Raw genomic sequence first — 22,750 nt, forward strand, 5'->3', positions numbered from 1 at the left:
TGACCCCCACCTCCCCACAGTGACCCCCTGTGCCCCCCACAGTGATCCCCTGTACCCACCCCACCTCCCCACAGTGTCCCCATGTACCCCCCACCTCCCCACAGTGCCCCCTTGTGCCCCCCACCTCCCCCCTCCCCACAGTGCCCCCCCCCACCTCCCCACAGTGTCCCCCTGTGCCCCCCCACAGTGTCCCCCTGTGCCCTCACCTCCCCACAGTGCCCCCCTGTGCCCCCCACCTCCCCACAGTGTCCCCATGTGCCCCCCACAGTGCCCCCTTGTGCCCCCCACCTCCCCCCTCCCCACAGTGCCCCCCTGTGCCCTCCACCTCCCCACAGTGTCCCCCTGTGCCCCCCCACCTCCCCACAGTGTCCCCCTGTGGACTCCACCTCCCCACAGTGTCCCCCTGTGCCCTCCACCTCCCCACAGTGTCCCCCTGTGCCCCCACCTCCCCACAGTGTCCCCCTGTGCCCCCCACAGTGCCCCCCTGTGCCCTCCACCTCCCCCCTCCCCACAGTGCCCCCCTGTGACCTCCACCCCCCCCACAGTGTCCCCCTGTGCCCCCCACCTCCCCACAGTGCCCCCCTGTGCCCTCCACCCCCCCAGTGTCCCCATGTGCCCTCCACCTCCCCACAGTGTCCCCCTGTGCCCCCACCTCCCCACAGTGTCCCCCTGTGCCCCCCACCTCCCCACAGTGCCCCCCTGTGCCCTCCACCTCCCCCCCACAGTGCCCTCCACCCCCCCACAGTGTCCCCCTGTGCCCCCCACCTCCCCACAGTGTCCCCCTGTGCCCTCCACCTCCCCACAGTATCTCCCTGTGCCCTTCACCCCCCACAGTGTCCCCCTGTGTCTTCCATCCCCCCCCATGGTGTCTCCCTGTGCCACTCACACACAGTGTCCCCCTGTGCCCTCCACCCACCTACAGTGTCCCCCTGTGCCCTCCAACCCCCCCCCATGGTGTCTCCCTGTGTCCTCCACCCCCACTGTGTCGCCTTCACCCCTGATGGCTACCCTGAAAGACACTGTGTTAAGTCTGGAGGATCCCAGTGCTCTACTGTGTGCCCTGTGTTTTGGTTTGTGCCCTGCTATTTGCCCTACTGCGTGCCCCATGGCCTGTGATGTGCCCTGCTAGTGTACCCCCTTATGTGCCCTACTCTGTGCCCCTTGCCCTGTGATGTGCCTTGTGATGTGCCCTGCTGTGTACCGCCTGTTGTGCTCTACTGTGTGCCCTGTAATGTGCTCTGTGTGCCCCATGCCCTGGGATGCGTGCCCTGATGTGTACCACCTGTGTCCTGTTCCCAAGGATGTGCCCTACTGTGTGCCCTGCTGTGTGCCCTACTATTTGCCACATGCCCTGTGATGTGCGGCACGCTCCCTGCTGTGTATCTCCTGATGTGCTCTGTGATGTGCCCCGCTGTGTACCCACTGATGTGCCCTGTACCCTCTGTGATGCACCATGCTGTGCTCAATAATGTGCCCTGATGTGTACAGCATAATAAACCCTGTTGGGTGCCCCATTATGTGTCCTGTGATGTGCCCTACTGTGTGCCCCATGCCCTGTGCCCCAAGATGTGCCCCGTGCTCTGCTGTGTGCCATGTGATGTGCCTTACTGTGTGCCCCATGTAAGTGGGGCTTTGTGTAGGTGCGGCTTGCATGTGGGCGGAGACACAGGGGGCCCCATGATCTTCTATTGCCCGGGGGCCCCATGAGTTGTCAGTCCGCCCCTGGTGCAACGGGTACACAAGACGTGCCAATTCCCTGATCCCCCGGGGCGTTAGGCTCCTGCGGGGACTAAGGTACTTACTATGGTCTATCTGGCCCGAAACCAGACAGACCCCGTTCTCTGGAGGGCCTGCCGAAACAGGACCCACCCAAGTACTAGGTGGGGCTCCCCCGAAGGGAGACCCCATGAGAGAGGGCGAACTAAGCCAAAAGGCCATGTCCACCCCTTCCCAAGACTTTCAGGGCTGGCCCGAGGACCCGCATCCTTACTCATCACACAGTGGGACAAACGTGACAAAAACAAGACGTGAGACTACACAGGTTTTCAATCAAAATAAATAAAAAGTGGGGGAAGGTATAGTGGAGAGGAGAGTGAAAAGAAGTGGCCATTGTGTAACACAATGACCAGGCCCTCCGGCCAGGAATAAAAAATTCCTCTGGTCCTAGCCAAAAGGCCCGGCCCAAGAGGCAGGTGCAAAAAAAGCTGTGTTATGGTGCAGTGACCGTGGTGCCCAAAATCAGAGTGACTCCCACTCACAGTGATCTTAAGGCACCCCTGGACTGCCACTCCAGGGGCACTACTCCATAGGCTTTCAAGACCTACCCTGGCCCACAGCCTAGACCACGGCAGCCCCCACCGCAGACAGAAAAGGCATGAGGTTCAGGAAGCTTGCATCCACTGTAGTAGTCAGCGCTACTACAGTGATAGCCATGATCTTCTAGGTCCTGTGCTGAGCACCTTCCCTACAGCTTGCTTAGCACTGCCACCATTTACAGAATGCCTTGTTATCTTTTTCAATGAGTGCAAGGTGCACTCTGATTGGACAAGGTGGAAAGGAGAGGCGGGTCAGTGGCTTCACAATCTCCATCTTGTCCAATCAGAGAGTGGCTTATATTTATTGAAAAAAAATAAAAATACAAGGGGCACAGTGATGGTGGCAGCACTGAGTGAGCAGCCCCTCTGGTATGAGATGGACCAATGCAAGTATGCAATATAAAGATCATATCTAGAGTCCAGCTTTAATATCCACCAGAAATTAAGTCAAACTGAACAGAATGAAACATGCAGAAAAACACATTCCTAGTTTATAATGGTTATTGATCCTTTCCAAACAGAAATTGCGGCATGGAGGGGCTCGGTGAAGGTGGTGGTGAAGGTGTGGAGGTGTCTGATGGGGTCACTCAGCTCATAAAAGGAGATCCGCCCGACTTCATAATCCAGATAGATCCTGAATTTATGACTGGTAGGCTTGTGTTGAAATGGAATACGTTGACATTCATGCACCTTATTATACTCATCATGGTTACACCTTTGCAAACACCAGGAATCCTTATTATCCCCAATAAATGATTTCCTGCCCATACTGGGATAACACAACCCGACTCTCCAGCTGTTCGAATAACTGGTGTCCACCTCCCAGGAATGCCGTCCTGAGGAAAAACTTCTCTTGCTTAGAACCTGAAAGTTCCTAAATCTTTTGGGCGTTTCTGGACGATCTAGTTTTACGGTTATCCAAGATGCAGTTTTCAAATCCCGTGAAATCAGTAGATCATTAGCAGCGGTTTCCTCATCCAGTAAAACTGCTTCTGGTTGCTGTATACAGATGTGAATATTTTTTATTATGTCAGATAATTTGAGTAATCTGTCTTTGATGAGATCCTCATAGAAATTTCCTTCACTCGGAATCACTGTGTCCATATTATCCTCCTGCTCGGTATGACAGATGTCCTCTCCATCTGAGTTCTGATGCTTCAGGACGGTCATTGGGTCGGTGGCTTTACACAATTCCTCAATGTGACTTATCTTCCTGGACAGCTCGTCCTTCTGTATCTCCAGCTTTTGGATCAGAATATACACAGACTCCGATATCTTCTCCACCTGTTTGGAAATCTGGTTTAGGAATCTCTGCTCAACGTCTTCCAGCTCTCTCCTCACATCTTGAAACAGGACGGTGACTCTCTGTGTCACACGAGCTGCTTTTATTTGTACGTCTGTCCTGCGTTCCTCCAGACTCTGGACTTGTTTCTCAGCCCATGCTTTATTTGAGTTTAATATCTCCAGATCTTTCCTCAACTTCTCTTTCTTCTTCTCAGGGGCCTCATCCAGCTTCTCCACTGGGTGTCCTTTGTGTTCTCCAACGGCGATACAGTGCACACAGATACACACCCTTTCCGTGGGGCAGTAATACTCCACGATCCTATTATGGATGGAGCATTTTCTGTTCCATGGGGTGTTGGTGGGATCAGATAAGACGTGTTCTGGTGACTTGGCGTGGACTCTCAGATGTATGCCACACAGAGAACTTTCACAGAGCAGGCAGGACTTTATAGCCGGTACACGAGAGTCCACACAGTAAGTACAATAGATTCCCGTATCTTCCGGAACGGGCTGAGAAATGAGGAACTTCTCCGCTATGTTCCGTAGAACTCTAGCGCTAGACAGTACAGGTCGTTCTTTGAACTCCGCTCTGCACTCCGGACAGGTATAAAGTCCAGACGCCTCCTGAGAATCCAGCACTTGGTCAATACATTCCCGGCAGAAGTTGTGTCCACATCTCAGCGTTACCGGGTCCGTATAAATGCTCAGGCAGATGGAGCAGCTCAGTTCCTCTATCAGATCAGCAGAAGCCATTGTAGCCAAACTGAAAGTCTGTTCGATTTCCGTTAAACAAGACGCACAGAATAATATACGGGAAGAGTCACCAGAGCTCCACTCGTGCCGCTCACCTTGTCCACGCCAAGACCTCAAATGCTTACAATTTGCAGATCTCAGATCCTTGTTACATTGGTAGCAGCTCTGGGTGGATTTCACACATTCCAAGGGTGTGAACACATCTGGAATCCCCCAAACAATGATTTCCTTTGTATCAGTTCAAACTATGGCCTCGCAGCTCTGGGTCATTCGTTGTCTCCTTCAGATCTTCCTCTTTTGTTTAGAGCCTTTGCAGAGCGTCAGTTGCTTTCGGCAATCTTCCCACGCACTGCACTGGATTTTTGTTTTTTTTTACCTTCCAGCTAGGACCTTCCAGTCATGTGACCTCTGTCCCTCCCACAGGAGGGAATTAAAGGCACAGAGCTGTAGCTAGGAATTAAAGTGACAGTGACATGGTTTAACACTGCAGAAGGGAGACTGTAATGGCTCTCTCAGTTGATTAATAACCGTTGAGCAACCAGGAATCACAGATACAATCACAAATATTTCCCTAAACAGTAAACAATCTACCGCACTCAGTCCCGGTTCACACCAGTGCGTGGTGCGAGATCGCATGTGATTCGCAAAGCACTGCAAATCACATGCGATGCGATTTCAGCCATAAAGATAGTATGGCTGAAATTGCATCGCATTCGGACCAAACTCAAACAGGAACCTTTTTTTTGGTCCGCACCAGAATCAGATCCGATTCATTTCCTAACGGTCAGTTCACAATGCGATCTAAAAAGGGGTGGGTGGGGATGTCGTTAACATTGTATTGACACTACCCGCAGTTCGCATATGGCAGTGTGAACTGCCGCGCGAGTCGGGTGCAATGCGGGAACCCGCAAGGGGATTCGCAGGGTTCCCGCATCGCGCCTGTGTGAACCGACACTTATCTTTGATCGACTATCAGATTTCAGTTGATTGTGGGGTGGAAAACTGACAATAAAATGGACAGCTTTAACCACTGCAACCCCGAAAGGTTTTACCCCCTTCATGATCAGGCGACGCTGTACCCATATAAAATTGATGTTTTTTTTTTCCCCCACAAATAGAGCTTTGTTTTGCTGGTATTTGATCACCTCTGCGGTTTTTATTTTTTTGCACTACCGGACTTGCTGATTGGCTCCCGCTGTGTCCAATCACAGCAGGAGCGGGTTGCCAGCGACACACGTGCGCACCCTAGACCCAGAAGTGCAGGATCACGCACTAGGTACGTGATTTTGCACAGGAGAGCCGCTTTGCCACTGTATATATACAGTATACGGTCGGAAAGCGTTTAAAGGGTAACTCCACTTTCATGGGAAAAAAATTTAGCAAATTAAAAAAATAATAATAAAGTGTATACAATTGCGACTCAAGTCATAATGTAATTGAGTGTTACTCTTTAAAGCGGTTGTATGCCCGCAGGTGAAAAAAAAAATGACAAAAAAAAAAAATCCGGCTCCTAGTACTCATGCGTCGGATTTCTGCTGGACACATGCGCAGTTCAGTCCTGAAAAATGCTGCTCCTAGTACACATGCGTCGGATTCCCGCCCAACGCATGCGCAGTGCGGCCCAAAACATCCGGCTCCTAGTACACATGCCTTCGGATTCCTGCCCGATGCATGCGTAGTGCGGCCCCGAAAAACTCGGCTCCTAGTACGCATGCTTCGGATTCCCGCCCGACGCATGCGCAGTTCAGTCTAGAAAAAACTGGCTCGTAGTACGCATGCGTCGGATTCCCATCCAACGCGCGCGCAGAGCGGCCCTGAGACATCCTGTTCCTCGTACGCATGCGTTGGATTTCCACCCGACGCATGTGCAGTCAGCTCCCTAAAAATCTTACTCCTAATACGCATGTATTGGATTCCGAACCGACGCATGCACAGTGCGGCCTCGGAAAAAATGTCAAAGCTGAGGAAGGTGAGCAGTTTTCCGATCTGTACTGGAGGGAGCCGAGGATGAGAGAGAGCGGACAGGAGGAGGGCTGAACCTCCGGTCTGCTCTCCTGAGAGGCGGGGCTTCCTCTGTATTCATATTGTATCAGCACCATAGAGGAGCCATTACCAAGAGCGCCCCCTACAGGCCATCTACCGACTCTTCAGTACTACACAGATAGCTATATACACCCCATATATATAGTAGGTATATTAGTAGGTATATATATATATATATATATATATATACCTACTATACACCCCCATATATATATATATATATATACCTACTATACCCGCCCATATACAGTGAGGACGGAAAGTATTCAGACCCCCTTAAATTTTTCACTCTTGTTATATTGCAGCCATTTGCTAAAATCATTTAAGTTCATTTTTTTCCTCATTAATGTACACACAGCCCCCCATATTGACAGAAAAACACAGAATTGTTGACATTTTTGCAGATTTATCAAAAAAGAAAAACTGAAATATCACATGGTCCTAAGTATTCAGACCCTTTGCTGTGACACTCATATATTTAACTCAGGTGCTGTCCATTTCTTCTGATCATCCTTCAGATTGTTCTACACCTTCATTTGAGTCCAGCTGTGTTTTATTATACTGATTGGACTTGATTAGGAAAGCCTCACACCTGTCTATATAAGACTTTACAGCTCACAGTGCATGTCAGAGCAAATGAGAATCATGAGGTCAAAGGAACTGCCTGAAGAGCTCAGAGACAGAATTGTGGCAAGGCACAGATCTGGCCAAGGTTACAAAAAAATGTCTGCTGCACTTGAGGTTCCTAAGAGCACAGTGGCCTCCATAATCCTTAAATGGAAGACGTTTGGGACGACCAGAACCCTTCCTAGAGCTGGCCGTCCGGCCAAACTGAGCTATCGGGGGAGAAGAGCCTTGGTGAGAGAGGTAAAGAAGAACCCAAAGATCACTGTGGCTGAGCTCCAGAGATGCAGTCGGGAGATGGGAGAAAGTTGTAGAAAGTCAACCATCACTGCAGCCCTCCACCAGTCGAGGCTTTATGGCAGAGAGGCCCGACAGAAGCCTCTCAGTGCAAGACACATGAAAGCCTGCATGGAGTTTGCTAAAAAACACCTGAAGGACTCCAAGAAGGGCTCGAAGGTTTACCTTCCAACAAGACAATGACCCTAAGCACACAGCTAAAATAACGAAGGAGTGGCTTTACAACAACTCAGTGACTGTTCTTGAATGGCCCAGCCAGAGCCCTGACTTACATCCAATTGAGCATCTCTGTAGAGACCTAAAAATGGCCGTCCATCAACGTTTACCATCCAACCTGACAGAACTGGAGAGGATCTGCAAGGAGGAATGGCAGAGGATCCCCAAATCCAGGTGTAAAAAACTTGTTGCATCTTTCCCAAAAAGACTCATGGCTGTATTAGATCAAAAGGGAGCTTCTACTAAATACTGAGCAAAGGGTCTGAATACTTAGGACCATGTGATATTTCAGTTTTTCTTTTTTAATAAATCTGCAAAAATGTCAACAATTCTGTGTTTTTCTGTCAATATAGGGTGCTGTGTGTACAATATGGGGTGCTGTGTGTACAATATGGGGTGCTGTGTGTACATTAATGAGGAAATAAAATGAACTTAAATGATTTTAGCAAATGGCTGCAATATAACAAAGAGTGAAACATTTTAGAGGGTCTGAATACTTTCTGTCCCCAGTGTATATCTACTATACACTCCCCATATATTTCTACTATACACCCCCTCTTATATATACCTACTATACACCCCCACTATATTCCTACTATACACCCCCCCTATATATACCTACTATACACCCCCATATATTGCTACTATACACCCCCCCATATATATGGGGGGGTGTATGTGACCACAGCCATGCAGACCAATTTGATGCAGTGTGCGGCGTATGGTCTGAGCACTGATAGGCTGACCCCCCACCACTTAAAACTCTGCAGCAATGCTGGCAGCACTCATACGTCTATTTCCCAAAGACAACCTCTGGATATGACGCTGAGCACGTGGACTCATCTTCTTTGGTGGACCATGGTGAGGCCTGTTCTGAGTGGAACCTGTCCTGTTAAACCTCTGTATGGTCTTGGCCACCGTGCTGCAGCTCAGTTTCAGGGTCTTGGCAATCTTCTTATAGCCTAGGCCATCTTTATGTAGAGCAACAATTCTTTTTTTCAGATCCTCAGAGAGTTCTTTGCCATGAGGTGCCATGTTGAACTTCCAGTGACCAGTATGAGAGAGTGAGAGCGATAACACCAAATTTAACACACATAGTTACATAGTTACATAGTAGGTGAGGTTGAAAAAAGACACACGTCCATCAAGTCCAACCTATGTGTGTGATTATGTGTCAGTATTACCTTACATATCCCTGTATGTTGCGGTCATTCAGGTGATTATCTAATAGTTTCTTGAAGCTATCAATGCTCCCCGCTGAGACCACCGCCTGTGGAAGGGAATTCCACATCCTTACGCTCTTACAGTAAGAACCCTCTACGTAGTTTAAGGTTAAACCTCTTTTCTTCTAATTGTAATGAGTGGCCCCGAGTCTTATTAAACTCTCTTCTGCGAAAAAGTTTTATCCCTATTGTGGGGTCACCAGTACAGTATTTGTAAATTGAAATCATATCCCCTCTCAAGCGTCTCTTCTCCAGAGAGAATAAGTTCAACGCTCGCAACCTTTCCTCATAACTAAGATCCTCCAGACCCTTTATTAGCTTTGTTGCCCTTCTTTGTACTCGCTCCATTTCCAGTACATCCTTCCTGAGGACTGGTGCCCAGAACTGGACAGCATACTCCAGGTGCGGCCGGACCAGAGTCTTGTAGAGCGGGAGAATTATTGTTTTATCTCTGGAGTTTATCCCGCTTTTAATACATGCCAATATTCTGTTTGCCTTATTAGCAGCAGCTTGGCATTGCATGCCATTGCTGAGCCTATCATCTACTAGGATCCCCAGATCCTTTTCCATCCTAGATTCCCCCAGAGGTTCTCCCCCCAGTGTATAGATTGCATTCATATTTTTGCCACCCAAATGCATTATTTTACATTTTTCTACATTGAACCTCATTTGCCATGTAGTCGCCCACCCCATTAATTTGTTCAGGTCTTTTTACAAGGTTTCCACATCCTGCGGAGAAGTTATTGCCCTGCTTAGCTTAGTATCGTCTGCAAATACAGAGATTGAACTGTTTATCCCATCCTCCAGATCGTTTATAAACAAATTAAATAGGATTGGTCCCAGCACAGAACCCTGGGGAACCCCACTACCCACCCCTGACCATTCTGAGTACTCCCCATTTATCACCACCCTCTGAACACGCCCTTGTAGCCAGTTTTCAATCCAGGTACTCACCCTATGGTCCATGCCAACGGACCCTATTTTGTACAGTAAACGTTTATGGGGAACTGTGTCAAACGCTTTTGCAAAATCCAGATACACCACGTCTACGGGCCTTCCTTTATCTAGATGGCAACTCACCTCCTCATAGAAGGTTAATAGATTGGTTTGGCAAGAACGATTCTTCATGAATCCATGCTGATTACTGCTAATGATATCGTTTTTATTACTAAAATCTTGTATATAGTCCCTTATCATCCCCTCCAAGATTTTACATACTATTGATGTTAGGCTAACTGGTCTGTAATTCCCAGGGATGTTTTTTGGGCCCTTTTTAAATATTGGTGCTACATTGGCTTTTCTGCAATCAGCTGGTACCATTCCAGTCAATAGGCTGTCTGTAAAAATTAGGAACAACGGTCTGGCAATTACCTGACTGAGTTCCCTAAGTACCCTCGGATGCAAGCCATCTGGTCCCGGTGATTTATTAATGTTAAGTTTCTCAAGTCTAATTTTAATTCCGTCCTCTGTTAACCATGGAGGTGCTTCCTGTGTTGTGTCATGAGGATAAACACTGCAGTTTTGGTTCCTGATTCACTCGTGAAGACTGAGGAAAAGAATAAATTCAATACCTTTGCCATCTCCCCATCCTTTGTAACCAGATGTCCTTCCTCATTCTTTATGGGGCCAATATGGTCTGTCCTCCCTTTTTTACTGTTTACATACTTAAAGAATTTCTTGGGATTTTTTTTGCTCTCCTCCGCTATGTGTCTTTCATGTTCTATCTTAGCCATCCTAATTGCACCCTTACATTTCTTATTGCATTCTTTATAAAGTCTGAATGCTGAGGATGATCCCTCAACCTTGTATTTTTTGAAGGCCTTCTCCTTTGCTTTTATATGCATTTTTACATTGGAGTTAAGCCATCCAGGATTTTTGTACGCTCTTTTAAATTTATTACCCAATGGGATACATTGGCTAATGCCCTTATTTAATATGCTCTTAAAGCAAACCCATCTCTCCTCCGTATTCTTTGTTCCTAATATTTTATCCCAATGTATGCCTTTTAGCAAGGTTTGTAGTTTAGGGAAGTTGGCTCTTTTGAAATTCAGTGTCTTTGTATTCCCTTTATGTTTCCTATTTGTGTGATTTATACTGAAACTAATTGACCTGTGATCGCTGTTACCTAAATTGCCCCGTATTTCCACATCTGTGATCAGGTCTGTATTGTTGGTAATCAGTAGATCCAGTAATGTTTTATTTCTAGTTGGTGCGTCTACCATCTGACCCATAAAATTGTCCTGCAAGACATTAAGGAACTGGCGAGCCTTAAATGAATGCGCGGTTCCCTCCGCCCAGTCTATGTCTGGATAATTAAAATCCCCCATTATGATAACACTTCCCATCCTTGCTGCTAATCCAATTTGTGATAGGAGATCCGTCTCCACTTCCTCCTTCAGGTTAGGGGGCCTATAGCATACTCCCAGTATTATTTTCCCTTAGCTTCATCCCTTTGGAGCTCTACCCATAAGGATTCCACCTCCTCTCTAGCTCCCTCAGTGATGTCATCTCTCACATTCGCTTGTACATTATTCTTGATTTATAGGCATACCCCTCCCCCTTTTTTACCCTCTCTATCCTTGCGGTATAGGGTATACCCTTGAATGTTTGCCAGCCAATCATGAGAGCTGTTGAACCAGGTCTCTGAAATTCCCACAAAATCCAAATCCTCCTTGTACAACAGTATCTCTAGTTCACCCATCTTGTCTGCCATTCTCCTGGCATTGGTGAACATGCCACATTGTTTAGACCGGTCGCATATTGTCCTCGTATTGGGTGTTTCAAAATTGCAACTAGGACTTGCTACTATACTCACCTTGTGTTTTTGTGCTTTGGTTAACCTACCACTAATGCCCCCAACACTACCCTCTGGAATATCATCCGCGCTGGCTATCACTGTCTCTGGACCCTCCCCCCCATCGCCTAGTTTAAAAACCCCTCTAACTTTTTGGCCATCTTCATTCCCAGCAGATCTGCACCCTCCTCATTTAGGTGCAGTCCGTCCCTTCTATAGTACCGGTTACCGACTGAGAAGTCGGCCCAGTCCTCCAGGAACCCAAACCCCTCCTTACTACACCAGCTCTTCAGCCACTTGTTTACTTCCCTAATCTCCCTCTGCCTTTCTGGTGTGGCTCGATGTACCGGTAGTATTCCTGAGAATACTACCTTGGAGGTCCTTTTCCTCAATTTAGCACCTAAGTCCCTAAAATCGTTCTTTAGGACACTCCATCTGCCTCTGACTTTGTCATTGGTGCCAACGTGCACCATGACAGCCGGGTCTTCCCCAGCCCCTCCCAGTAATCTGTCCACAAGATCCGTGATGTGCCGAACCCGAGCGCCCGGTAGACAACATACTGTTCGGCGCTTCAGGTCTTGGTTACAGATTGCCCTCTCTGTCCTTCTAAGAATTGAGTCCCCTACCACCAGAATCTGTCTTCCCTTTCCCTTTGCTGCCCCCCCACTCTCACTGGAGGAGTTCTTCCCCCGGCAGCTAGAAGAGTCCCTCATCTCCAGCAGTGCTGGTCCCTGACTGGTTTCACCAATGACACTCAATGGAGCGTACTTATTGGGATGCTCCAGTCCTGGATCGGCCTCTCTGGCACTTCCCCCTCTACCCCTCCTGACTGTCACCCATCTACTCTTTGCTAGTGCCTGCGCCTCTTTGTCTCCACCCGCCTCTGTGCTGGCCCCTGCCGGCACCTGCCGTGTACATTCCTGGCTCACCTTTAGTATGGAGGGACTTCTCAGTGCTGACAGTTGCTTCCCTAGATTCAGAACCTGGGCTTCCAGGGAAACAATGTGCTTACATTTTGCACAGCAGTATTCACCCTCGATCGGATGATCAAGGAACGCATACATGCGTCAAGATGTACAAAGAGTCGCCTCTCCACACCCGCCGGGCATCGTACCTATTAAATTTAGTGAGGATTTGGGGATTTTACCCTGTCCAAATTACCTAACAGCTAGCTTCCTGGCACTAATACTCAAGACAATACACAGGTACACAACAAGACAATACACAGGTACTCACAGACCTACGTGCAATCGCAGAACAGTCGCAGACCTACGTGCACTCGCAATACTCAAGTATACAGTACACAATACACAAGTACTAACGATCCACACACACTACTCAGACAACACTCAGATACTCACACTACACAGGTACTATGACCCCTGTTATAACCTCCTGTTTTAAACTCTAGTTTTTAACTCCCACTTACACAAAGTTCCACAGCCAAAGACTGAGCACGCTCAGACTGAGTTCTACACCCAGTTAAATAGGCACCTGTGAGCAATTAACCACCCCCCTTAATTGATAGGCTGAAGGAACCAGAGGAAAAAAAAAAAAGAAAAAAAAGCTATTTAAAAAGTGACAGAAAAAGGCAAATGAAAAACTAAAAGGAAAAGCCCCAAAAATGCACCCCAGCAAACCCAGCAATCAACAAGCAAGACTTATTCACTCTATAACTCTAGTTTTTAACTCCCACTTATACCAAGTTTCACTTACACAAAGTTCCACAGCCAAAGACTGAGCACGCTCAGACTGAGTTCTACACCCAGTTAAATAGGCACCTGTGAGCAATTAACCACCCCCCTTAATTGATAGGCTGAAGGAACCAGAGGAAAAAAAAAAAAAAAAAGCTATTTAAAAAGTGACAGAAAAAGGCAAATGAAAAACTAAAAGGAAAAGCCCCAAAAATGCACCCCAGCAAACCCAGCAATCAACAAGCAAGACTTATTCACTCTATAACTCTAGTTTTTAACTCCCACTTATACCAAGTTCCACTTACACAAAGTTCCACAGCCAAAGACTGAGCACGCTCAGACTGAGTTCTACACCCAGTTAAATAGGCACCTGTGAGCAATTAACCACCCCCCTTAATTGATAGGCTGAAGGAACCAGAGGAAAAAAAAAAAAAGAAAAAAAAGCTATTTAAAAAGTGACAGAAAAAGGCAAATGAAAAACTAAAAGGAAAAGCCCCAAAAATGCACCCCAGCAAACCCAACAATCAACAAGCAAGACTTATTCACTCTATAACTCTAGTTTTTAACTCCCACTTATACCAAGTTACACTTACACAAAGTTCCACAGCCAAAGACTGAGCACGCTCAGACTGAGTTCTACACCCACACACCTGCTCCCCATTCACACCTGAGACCTTGTAACACTAACGTGTCACATGACACCGGGGAGGGAAAATGGCCAATTGGGCCCAATTTGGACATTTTCACTTAGGGGTGTACTCACTTTTGTTGCCAGTGGTTTAGACATTAATGGCTGTGTGTTGAGTTATTTTGAGGGGACAGCAAATTTACACTGTTATACAAGCTGTACACTCACTACTTTACATTGTAGACAAGTGTCATTTCTTCAGTGTTGTCACATGAAAAGATAGAATAAAATATTTACAAAAATGTGAGGGGTGTACTTACTTTTGTGAGATACTGTATATATACACCTACTATACACCCCCATATATATATATTACATCAGTGTCCCCATCAGACGAGCCCCTCCTTGCATCAGTATCTGTCCCCTCTTGTTGGACACGGGGCAGAGGGTTGGCGGCAGCTACAGTTCCCTGCTTTCTCCATGTTCACTGGAGAGGGGAGGGACCCCGATCCGCGCAACCAATCGGTTTCAGTGTACAAGAGAATTGTTTACTTGTGCACTGAATTGAGAAGCCGATTGGCTGCCCCTCCCCTCTCCATTGAACACACGGGGAAATAGTCCTTGTGGCAGCGGCCATCTTTTTGTAGCCCGCCGACCATTTTTGCCCAAAAAATTCCCGATTTCCCAGGGCAAAGGCAAAATCCCGGGAATTAATTGAGACCAGCCCCAATCGGGACGGGACGAGGGTCCCAAAACTGGGATTGTCCTGGGAAAATCGGGACAAGCTGACTGTGAGCTGTCAGATGGAAGTGATCGGGTGGCTATGCTTCCGACCAAATGCTTCCATACACCCCCACACACTCCCCAGCCATGTTTGCTGGGCTCCGCTTGCCCATCAGCAGACCCAGGGCTGGCATGGTGGGTGCTACTGGGTAGAGGGTAAGGAGATTAGCGAACATCTCCTGTCTCTTGAGGGTTGAGGGTCCCAGAGTATACAGATTGCAGACTTTTTTTTACCTTTAGCCCTTTATGTATTTCGGTGGGGACTTTGGGGGATTTTACACATACTCCCCACAACTGCTGGGAGTGTGTATAAATCGGAGTCACAGGAGTGCAGAACTAAAATGGTACCTACGCACAAAACACATTGTGCTACTCATGTCACGTATTGCCGCTTATGCCAAGATGAATGCAATAATTCTAGCCCCATTTTTCACAGTTAAAGTGATATTAAAGTCAAGTTTTTTTTTCTTTTAGAAATAACAAACATGTCATAGTTACCTGCTCTGTGCAGTTTTTTTGCACAGAGCAGCCTCAATCCTCCTCTTCTGGGGTCCCCCTCCCTGCTCCACCCAAATGCCAGTGCCCCCACAGCAAACAGCTTGCTGTGGGGGCACCGAGCAGGCTGGTTTCTGAGCTGCTGCTTTGCATGTCCATCCAGACATGGAGCCGCGGCTCGCCCCAACCCCTTTTCTCACTGGCTCACTGGCTGTGATGGCTTCCGCTGCTGTCTCAGCCAATGAGGAGGGAGAGTCCCCAGAGAGCAGAGACTTACAGAAAGCCTGAGACTTAGCAAGTGTCGGGTCCTGCAATACGAAACCCTCAGCATGGCACAATATTAAACTCGCTGCATAGCTCGAAAATTATCTCCCAACATCTCTCAATAATTAACCCCCAGCACAACACAATAATTGACTCCAACTTTGCACAATAATTAATCCCCAGTATTTCACAAAATTAACCCCCAGCACTGCACAATAACTATCTCCCAACATTGTACAACAGTTAACCTCAACATTACATAATAATTAACCTCCAGTCCATTGTTGTGGTGGTCAGAGTGCCCATTACATTGGTGGTCAGTGTGCTCTTTACATTAGTGGTCAGTGTGCTCCTTTCATTGGTGGTCAGAGTGCCCATTACATTGGTGGTCAGTGTGCCAATTAAAATGGTGGTCAGTGTGCTCTTTACATTGGTGGTCAGTGTGCCCATTACATTGGTGGTCAGTGTGCTCTTTACATTGGTGGTCAGTGTGGTCCTTTCATTGGTGGTCAGAATGCCCATTACATTGGTGGTCAGAGTACCCATTACATTGGTGGTCAGTGTGCTCTTTACATTGGTGGTCAGTGTGCTCTTTACATTGGTGGTCAGTGTGCTCCTTTCATTGGTGGTCAGAATGCCCATTATATTGGTGGTCAGAGTACCTATTACATTGGTGGTCAGTGTGCTCTTTACATTGGTGGTCAGTGTGCCCAATACATCGGTGGTCAGTGTATTCTTTACATTGGTGGTCAGTGTGCTCTTTACATTGGTGGTCAGTGTGTGCTTTACATTGGTGGTCAGTGTGCCCGTTACATTGGTGGTCAGTGTGCACTTTACATTGGTGGTCAGTGTGCACTTTACATTGGTGGTCAGTGTGTGCTTTACATTGGTGGTCAGTGTGCCCATTACATTGGTGGTCAGTGTGCTCTTTACATTGGTGCTCAGTGTGCCCATTACATTGGTGGTCAGTGTGCTCTTTACATTGGTGGTCAGTGTGCCCAATAGATTGGTGATCAGAGTGCCCATTATGATCTGTTTCAAGCTATGTCTTATGTATGGCCATACCACCTTAAAGCAGAGTTCCGCTGAAAAAAAATAAATTAAAAGTCAGCACTTACCTGCCCCGGGCGCCCGCGATGTCCTCACCCGATCTGTCTCTCGGCTCCTGGGTGGAGGCGTCGGCATCTTTGGTAAGGGAATCAGGAAGTGAAGCCTTGCGGCTTCACAGCCTGGTTCCCAACTGCACATGCGTGAGTCGCACTGGACCCTGCTGTCTTCTGGGACCTGTGTGTCTCCCAGAAAACAGCGAGGGGGACGGAGGAGGGGCCGGATATGGCGTAGATAGCTGCGGATACTGCGGCGATCTATGCCCGGAAGTGGGAGGAATTACCTGGATTATACAAGTATCTGCTCCCCCCCCCCTCCCCCCTGAAAGGTGCCAAATGTGACACCGGAGGGGGGGAGGAATCCGAAAAGTGGAAGTTCCATTTTTGGGTGGAACTCCGCTTTAACTCCACCGTCCATCCAGCCGACATAATCACATGTTAAATAAGTTCCCTCCAAAGACAGCTCAACTCTCCAATAAGACACAGCAGTTTAATCCAAAGTAGTTTTACTTGTCATAATGCAATACATGCATGTTAATTGGTCATATCAAAGTGTAAATGGACGATAATCTTCCATAACTTGTCCCCAATGTGAAAGCTGGAAACTAAGGGAACAAGAAGAATGGAATTGGCCTAGCTAAGGACTAATCAAACTATTGCAGACATGCAGGTAAACTGGATCGTACCATTTCGCAGACGTCACAAGTTGTAGTTGCACTGAAGCTCTGAGGAAGGAGGCATGTCCCCCGCAACGCGTCAGCCTTACAACCGTGTGATTTATGGTCAGATGACATCACCTAGGGCTGGAGTTGATATGTGATATACCTGTTGTTCTTCATGTTTGTGAGTATGCGTTCTTTTTTTGGACTTAATAAAGTTGTATGGTGGTAATGCACAAGGCGTTTGCACCCTTCTGTGTATGTTTTTGCAATAGTCCTTAGTGTGCTTTATGGAATCTTCTTGTTCTGCAGAGATACTTTGCTAGGGCAGCTCCTTTTCCATTCGGAGAATCTTTGAGCTTTCATCTCTGCCTCTTTTGCTTCCATCTGACCTTCCGCTTCTGCTTCTTTTTAGCAAAGGATTTTGCCACTTTAGTTGCTCCTGCATTTGTGTGGGCCTCCATAAGCTTATCACGTAATGATGACCTCCTGGAACGAGACGATCCAAGAGATTGTGCTCTGAGGTTAGCTGATGTGGGTGTATGAGATCTGGCTTCCTACAGTTGTGCAAAATTGTATGTTAACTGGTTATATCAAAGTGTAAATGGGCAATGGTCTTCTACACCTTGTGCCCACTATGGAAGCTGGAAAATAATTGAGGGAACAAAAAGAAGGGAGAGGTCTAGCTAAGGACTAAACCAACTAATGCAGGTTCAGACATTAAAGTTGTAGTTGCGCTAAATTACCACTTGATATTTGCATGAGAGTATGGCTGAGATTGTAATTGGTTTCTATGGGTCACAGACTGATGGGGGAAGTTTGTACTGGGGGTCCCCCAGTACACTACCCCCCCAAGTCAATCTGTCCCCCCTGTCCCCCAGTACATTGATCCACCAGCTCAGTCTGTCCCCAGTACAATGTCCTCCCAGGTCAATCTGACTGACCTGGGAGTTGTACTGGGGGACAGACTGACTGACCTAGTGGGGAAGGGTTGTACTGGGGGCAGAGTGAGCTGGTGGATGAATGTACTGGTGGACAGAATGACTTTTGTGGGATTTTACTGGGGACAGACTGACCTGGGGGAGGGGGGATTGTATTGGGGAATTGGAGACGGACTGACCTGGGGGAGGGGAGATTGTATTGGGGAATTGGGGACAGACTGACCTGGGGGAGGGGGGATTGTATTGGGGACAGACTGACCTGGGGGGCTATACTGGGGGATTATGTTTTGGTGGAAGGGATTCCTCCATCTATCTAATTTGTGTAGATAGAAGAACAAGAAAAAACGAACTGTCTATCGTCAAATTAAAGCAGAGTTCCACCCAAAAGTGGAACTTCCACTTTAAGGACTCCTGACCCCCTGACATACCATATTTGGCATGTATTTTTTTTTTGGGGGGGGGGGGAGCGGGTATCTAGTTTTGACAGGTACCCAGCTCTCACTTCCGCTCTCGCCGCCTAGGCGACTCGAGCGGATGTTCTCCTCTCCCCCCTCCCTCCCTGCAATCTTCTGGGACATGTCACAGGTCCCAGAAGATTGCCCGGCCCATTCAGGATGCGCAGCGTGACTTGCGCATGCGCAGTGCGCACCCGGCTGTGAAGCAAGCTGTCACAGGCGGGTGCCCACACTAGTGATGCCGACTCCGGGGAGAGGCGGGGGAGAGAACCGAGGCTTCAGGCAGCCGCATCGCTGGTTTCGTGGGACAGGTAAGTGTGCGTTTATTAAAAGTCAGCAACTACACTTTTTGTAGCTACTGACTTTTAATAAACACGGAAACGGCTGGAACTCCACTTTAACATACTCCAGCACTATCTACACTATATTGTACATTACACACTTCTGCACTATATTGTACATTACAAACTCCTGCACTATATTGTACATTACACACTTCTGCACTATATTTTACATTACACACTCCTGCACTATATACACTATATTGTACATCACATACTCCTGCACTATAGACACTGTACTACACATTACACACTCCTACGTTATAGACACAATATTGTACATTACATACTCTTGGACTATATACACTATATTGTAAATTACATACTCCTGCACTATATGCACTATATTGTACATTACACACTTCTGCACTATATTGTACATTACACACTCCTGCACTGTATACACTATATTGTACATTACACACTCCTGCACTGTATGCACTATATTGTGCATTACATACTTCTGTCTTATATACACTATATTGTACATTACATACTCCTGTCTTATATACACTATATTGTACATTACATACTCCTGTCTTATATACACTATATTGTACATTACATACTCCTGCACTATAGACACTATACTGCACATTACAGACTCCTGCATTATCGACACAATATTGTACATTACATACTCTTGCACTATATACACTATATTGTAAGTTACATACTCCTGCACTATATACACTATATTGTACATTACACACTCCTTCACTATAGACACAATATTGTACATTACATACTCCTGCACTATATACACTATATTTTGTACATTACATTACATACTTCTCACGAACTGTTCACACCTACTGTTCACCGCAACGAGATACATGCGCTGCATTACTACTCTCCTTGGGGGCACCCAAAAGGTGTCCCAGGTCTTTTACAATCCTACAGAATATACACAAAAATTCCTATGCACCAAGTGTTGGGGTTTGGCTTGAAGAAAAGTTGGCAACCCTAGTGAGTATGCTCCTTACATTGGTGGTCAGTATGCCCTTTGCCCATTACATTGGTGGTCAGCGTGCTCTTCTTCTTACAGTTAGCAGCACACCTGCTCTATGTATACAAAACCATAGTATAGAGCTTTCTATACACTTTCTCAACTAGGATGTATTGAATCTTCCTAAATTGAAAACTTCAGGGCCGAGATAGAGCCCATTATGGGCTTTAAAGCTAGAGCTTAGGTATGGCTTTATTTTTGCATAGTTACATTGGTTCAGCATGGGCCAATGTAAGCATGCATGTACCATATTTGTCCGATACCTGTGGAAGTAGATCATCACTGTAGTATCTGCTGGTACTACAATGATCCCTGATAGATCCCATGGCCCATGCTAAGCGGCTGCCCTGTTGCATAGTGAACACAGGGGGTTGGTTGCTTGGTATGGGTGCAATTCAAAGAAAACATTTTCTCAATGGATGCAAAGTGTTCTCTGATTGGACGAGTTGGAGAAGCGGGGAGATCACAAACTCCATCTCATCCAATCAGAGAATGCTTTGCAAAGCAAAGCATCCTGTGAATGGCACAAACCCAAAAGCTAGTGGAGATTGCTATAATAGCGGAAGCTACTACAGTGACTATCTGTTCCCACAGGGATCAGCCAGGTATGGTATATGCATGCTTACATTGGTCCAAGTTAAACTGATGCAACTATTCAAAAAAAAACATACCTAGACTTCAGTTTTCAAGCTGAACTCCACGTACGATCTTTACCTTGTCCTTGTATTCAGTGAAAAAGCTAAGGCATTCTGAGAATGGAGGCAATGCCAAGCAAGCGGCCCCATCTAGTATGAGATATGTATACCTACATTGGTCCAAGCTGGACCAGTGCAAGTATGAAACAAAGATCATACCTGGAGCTCAGTTCTTTAGCATCCACCAGACATTAACTCAAACTAATTCAAAATTGCATGAACTGGACAAAATGAGACATTCAGTAAAATATATCCCTAGGTTATAATGGTTATTGATCCTTTCCAAACAGAAATTGCGGCATAGAGGGGCTCGGTGAAGGTGGTGGTGAAGGTGTGGAGGTGTCTGGTGGGGTCGCTCAGCTCATAAAAGGAGATCCGTCCGGCCTCATAATCCAGATAGATTCTGAATTTATCGCTGGTTGGCTTGTATTGAAATGGAATACGTTTACATTCATGCACCTTATTATACTCATCATGGTTACACCTTTGCAAACACCAGGAATCCTTATTGTCCCCAATATACGATTTCCTGTCCATACTGGGATAACACAATCCAACTCTCCAGCTACTTGAATAACTGGTGTCTACCTCCCAGCAGTGCCTCCCTGAAGAAAAACTTCTCTTGCTTAGAACCTGATAGTATTTAAATCTTTTGGGAGATTCTGGACGATTTAGTTTTACTGCTACTAAAGATGCAGTTTTTAAATCCCTTGAAATCTTTATATCATTAGCAGCTGTTTCCTCATCAAGTAAAACACCTTCTGGTTGCTGTATACAGATGGGAATATCTTTTATTAGGTCAAATAATTTGTGCAATCTGTCTTTGATGAGATCCTCATGGAAATCGCCTTCACTCGGAATCATTGTCTCCATATTATCTTCCTGCTCGGTATGACAGATGTCCTCTCCAGCTGACTTTGGATCCTTCAGGACGGTTATTGGGTCGTTGGTTTTACACAATTCCTCAATGTGACTCATCTTCCTGGACAACTCGTCCTTTTGTAACTCCAGCTGTTGAATCAGATTGGTGACAAATTGTGAGATCTTCTCTGTCTGCATGGAAATCTCACTCAGGACTCTCGTCTCAAGTTCTTCCAGCTCTCTCTGGACATCTTTGAACAGGGCAGTGACTCTCTCTGTTACACCAGCTGCTTTTTCTTGTATGTCTGTCCTGCGTTCCTGCAGACTCTGGACTTGTTTCTCAGCCCACGCTTTCTTTGAGGCCATCATCTCCAGATCTTTCCTCAACTTCTCTTTCTTCTTCTCAAAGGCTCCATCCAGTGACTCCACCTGGTGTCCTTTATGTATTCCAACAGCAATACAGTAAACACAGATACAAACCCTTTCCTTGGTGCAGTAATACTCCACAATCTTTTTATGCATTGAGCATTTTCTGTTCCCCGGGGAGTTGGTGGGATTGGATAAGACATGTTCTGGTGACTTGACATGGACTCTCAAATGATTGCCACACAGAGAACTTTCACAGTGCAGGCAGGATTTTATAGCCGGTACAGGAGATTCTAAACAGTAAGTACAATAGATTCCTGTATCTTCCGAAACGGGCTGAGAAATTAGGAACTTCTCCGCTATGTTCCGTAGAGTTCTAGCACTAGACAGCACAGGCCGTTCCTGGAATCTCTCTCTGCACTCCGGACAGGTATAAAGTCCAGACGCCTCCTGAGTATCCAGCAAACAGTCAATACAGACCCGGCAGAAGTTGTGCCCACATCTCAGCGTTACCGGATCCGTATAAATGTTCAAGCAGATGGAGCAGCGTAGCTCGTCTATTAGATCAGCAGATGCCATTGTAGCCATCAGGAAGAAAAATTAAACTGAGAATTTGTTCTATTTTTGTTAAACTCAACGTGTAGAATAATATATGGAAAGAGTCACAAGCTCACCTTTTCGAAAGAAGCAGTCCACATGCACACTCCGAGATCTCAAATGTTTTAAATACAGTGTGCAGATATCTGATCCTTGTTACATTGTTGCAGCTCTGGATGGATTAAACGCATTCCAAGGTTGTGAACACGTCTGCAATTCCCCAAATGAAAATTTCCTTTGCATCAATTCAAGCAATGATCTATCTCACCTCTCTTTGGATCATTCATTTTTGAGTCTCTCTCTTTTG

At 46.7% G+C, this 22,750-nt stretch overlaps 2 protein-coding genes and 1 long non-coding RNA gene across 3 annotated transcripts; all 3 read right to left on the minus strand.

Moving 5' to 3' along the window:
• Positions 1–2,726: 2,726 nt before the first annotated feature.
• LOC141113625 (E3 ubiquitin/ISG15 ligase TRIM25-like) lies at positions 2,727–5,097 on the minus strand. The gene has a single exon (XM_073606840.1). The coding sequence runs from the start codon at positions 4,350–4,352 to the stop codon at positions 2,802–2,804; it is 1,551 nt and encodes a 516-aa protein (XP_073462941.1). The 5' UTR covers positions 4,353–5,097; the 3' UTR covers positions 2,727–2,801.
• An 11,911-nt stretch (positions 5,098–17,008) lies between these two features.
• LOC141113626 (E3 ubiquitin-protein ligase TRIM39-like) lies at positions 17,009–22,514 on the minus strand. The gene has a single exon (XM_073606841.1). It carries the CDS (start codon positions 22,432–22,434, stop codon positions 20,875–20,877), a length of 1,560 nt encoding a protein of 519 aa, XP_073462942.1. The 5' UTR covers positions 22,435–22,514; the 3' UTR covers positions 17,009–20,874.
• LOC141113627 (uncharacterized) lies at positions 17,009–22,705 on the minus strand. Its single transcript, XR_012236793.1, has 2 exons — positions 22,521–22,705; positions 17,009–17,667 (listed from the first exon to the last, which is right to left on the minus strand). It is a non-coding gene; the product is annotated as an uncharacterized lncRNA (long non-coding RNA).
• Between the last annotated feature and the right edge of the window lie 45 nt (positions 22,706–22,750).

The sequence above is a fragment of the Aquarana catesbeiana genome, linkage group LG12, assembly GCF_042186555.1.
Source record: "Aquarana catesbeiana isolate 2022-GZ linkage group LG12, ASM4218655v1, whole genome shotgun sequence".
Lineage (NCBI taxonomy): Eukaryota > Metazoa > Chordata > Amphibia > Anura > Ranidae > Aquarana > Aquarana catesbeiana.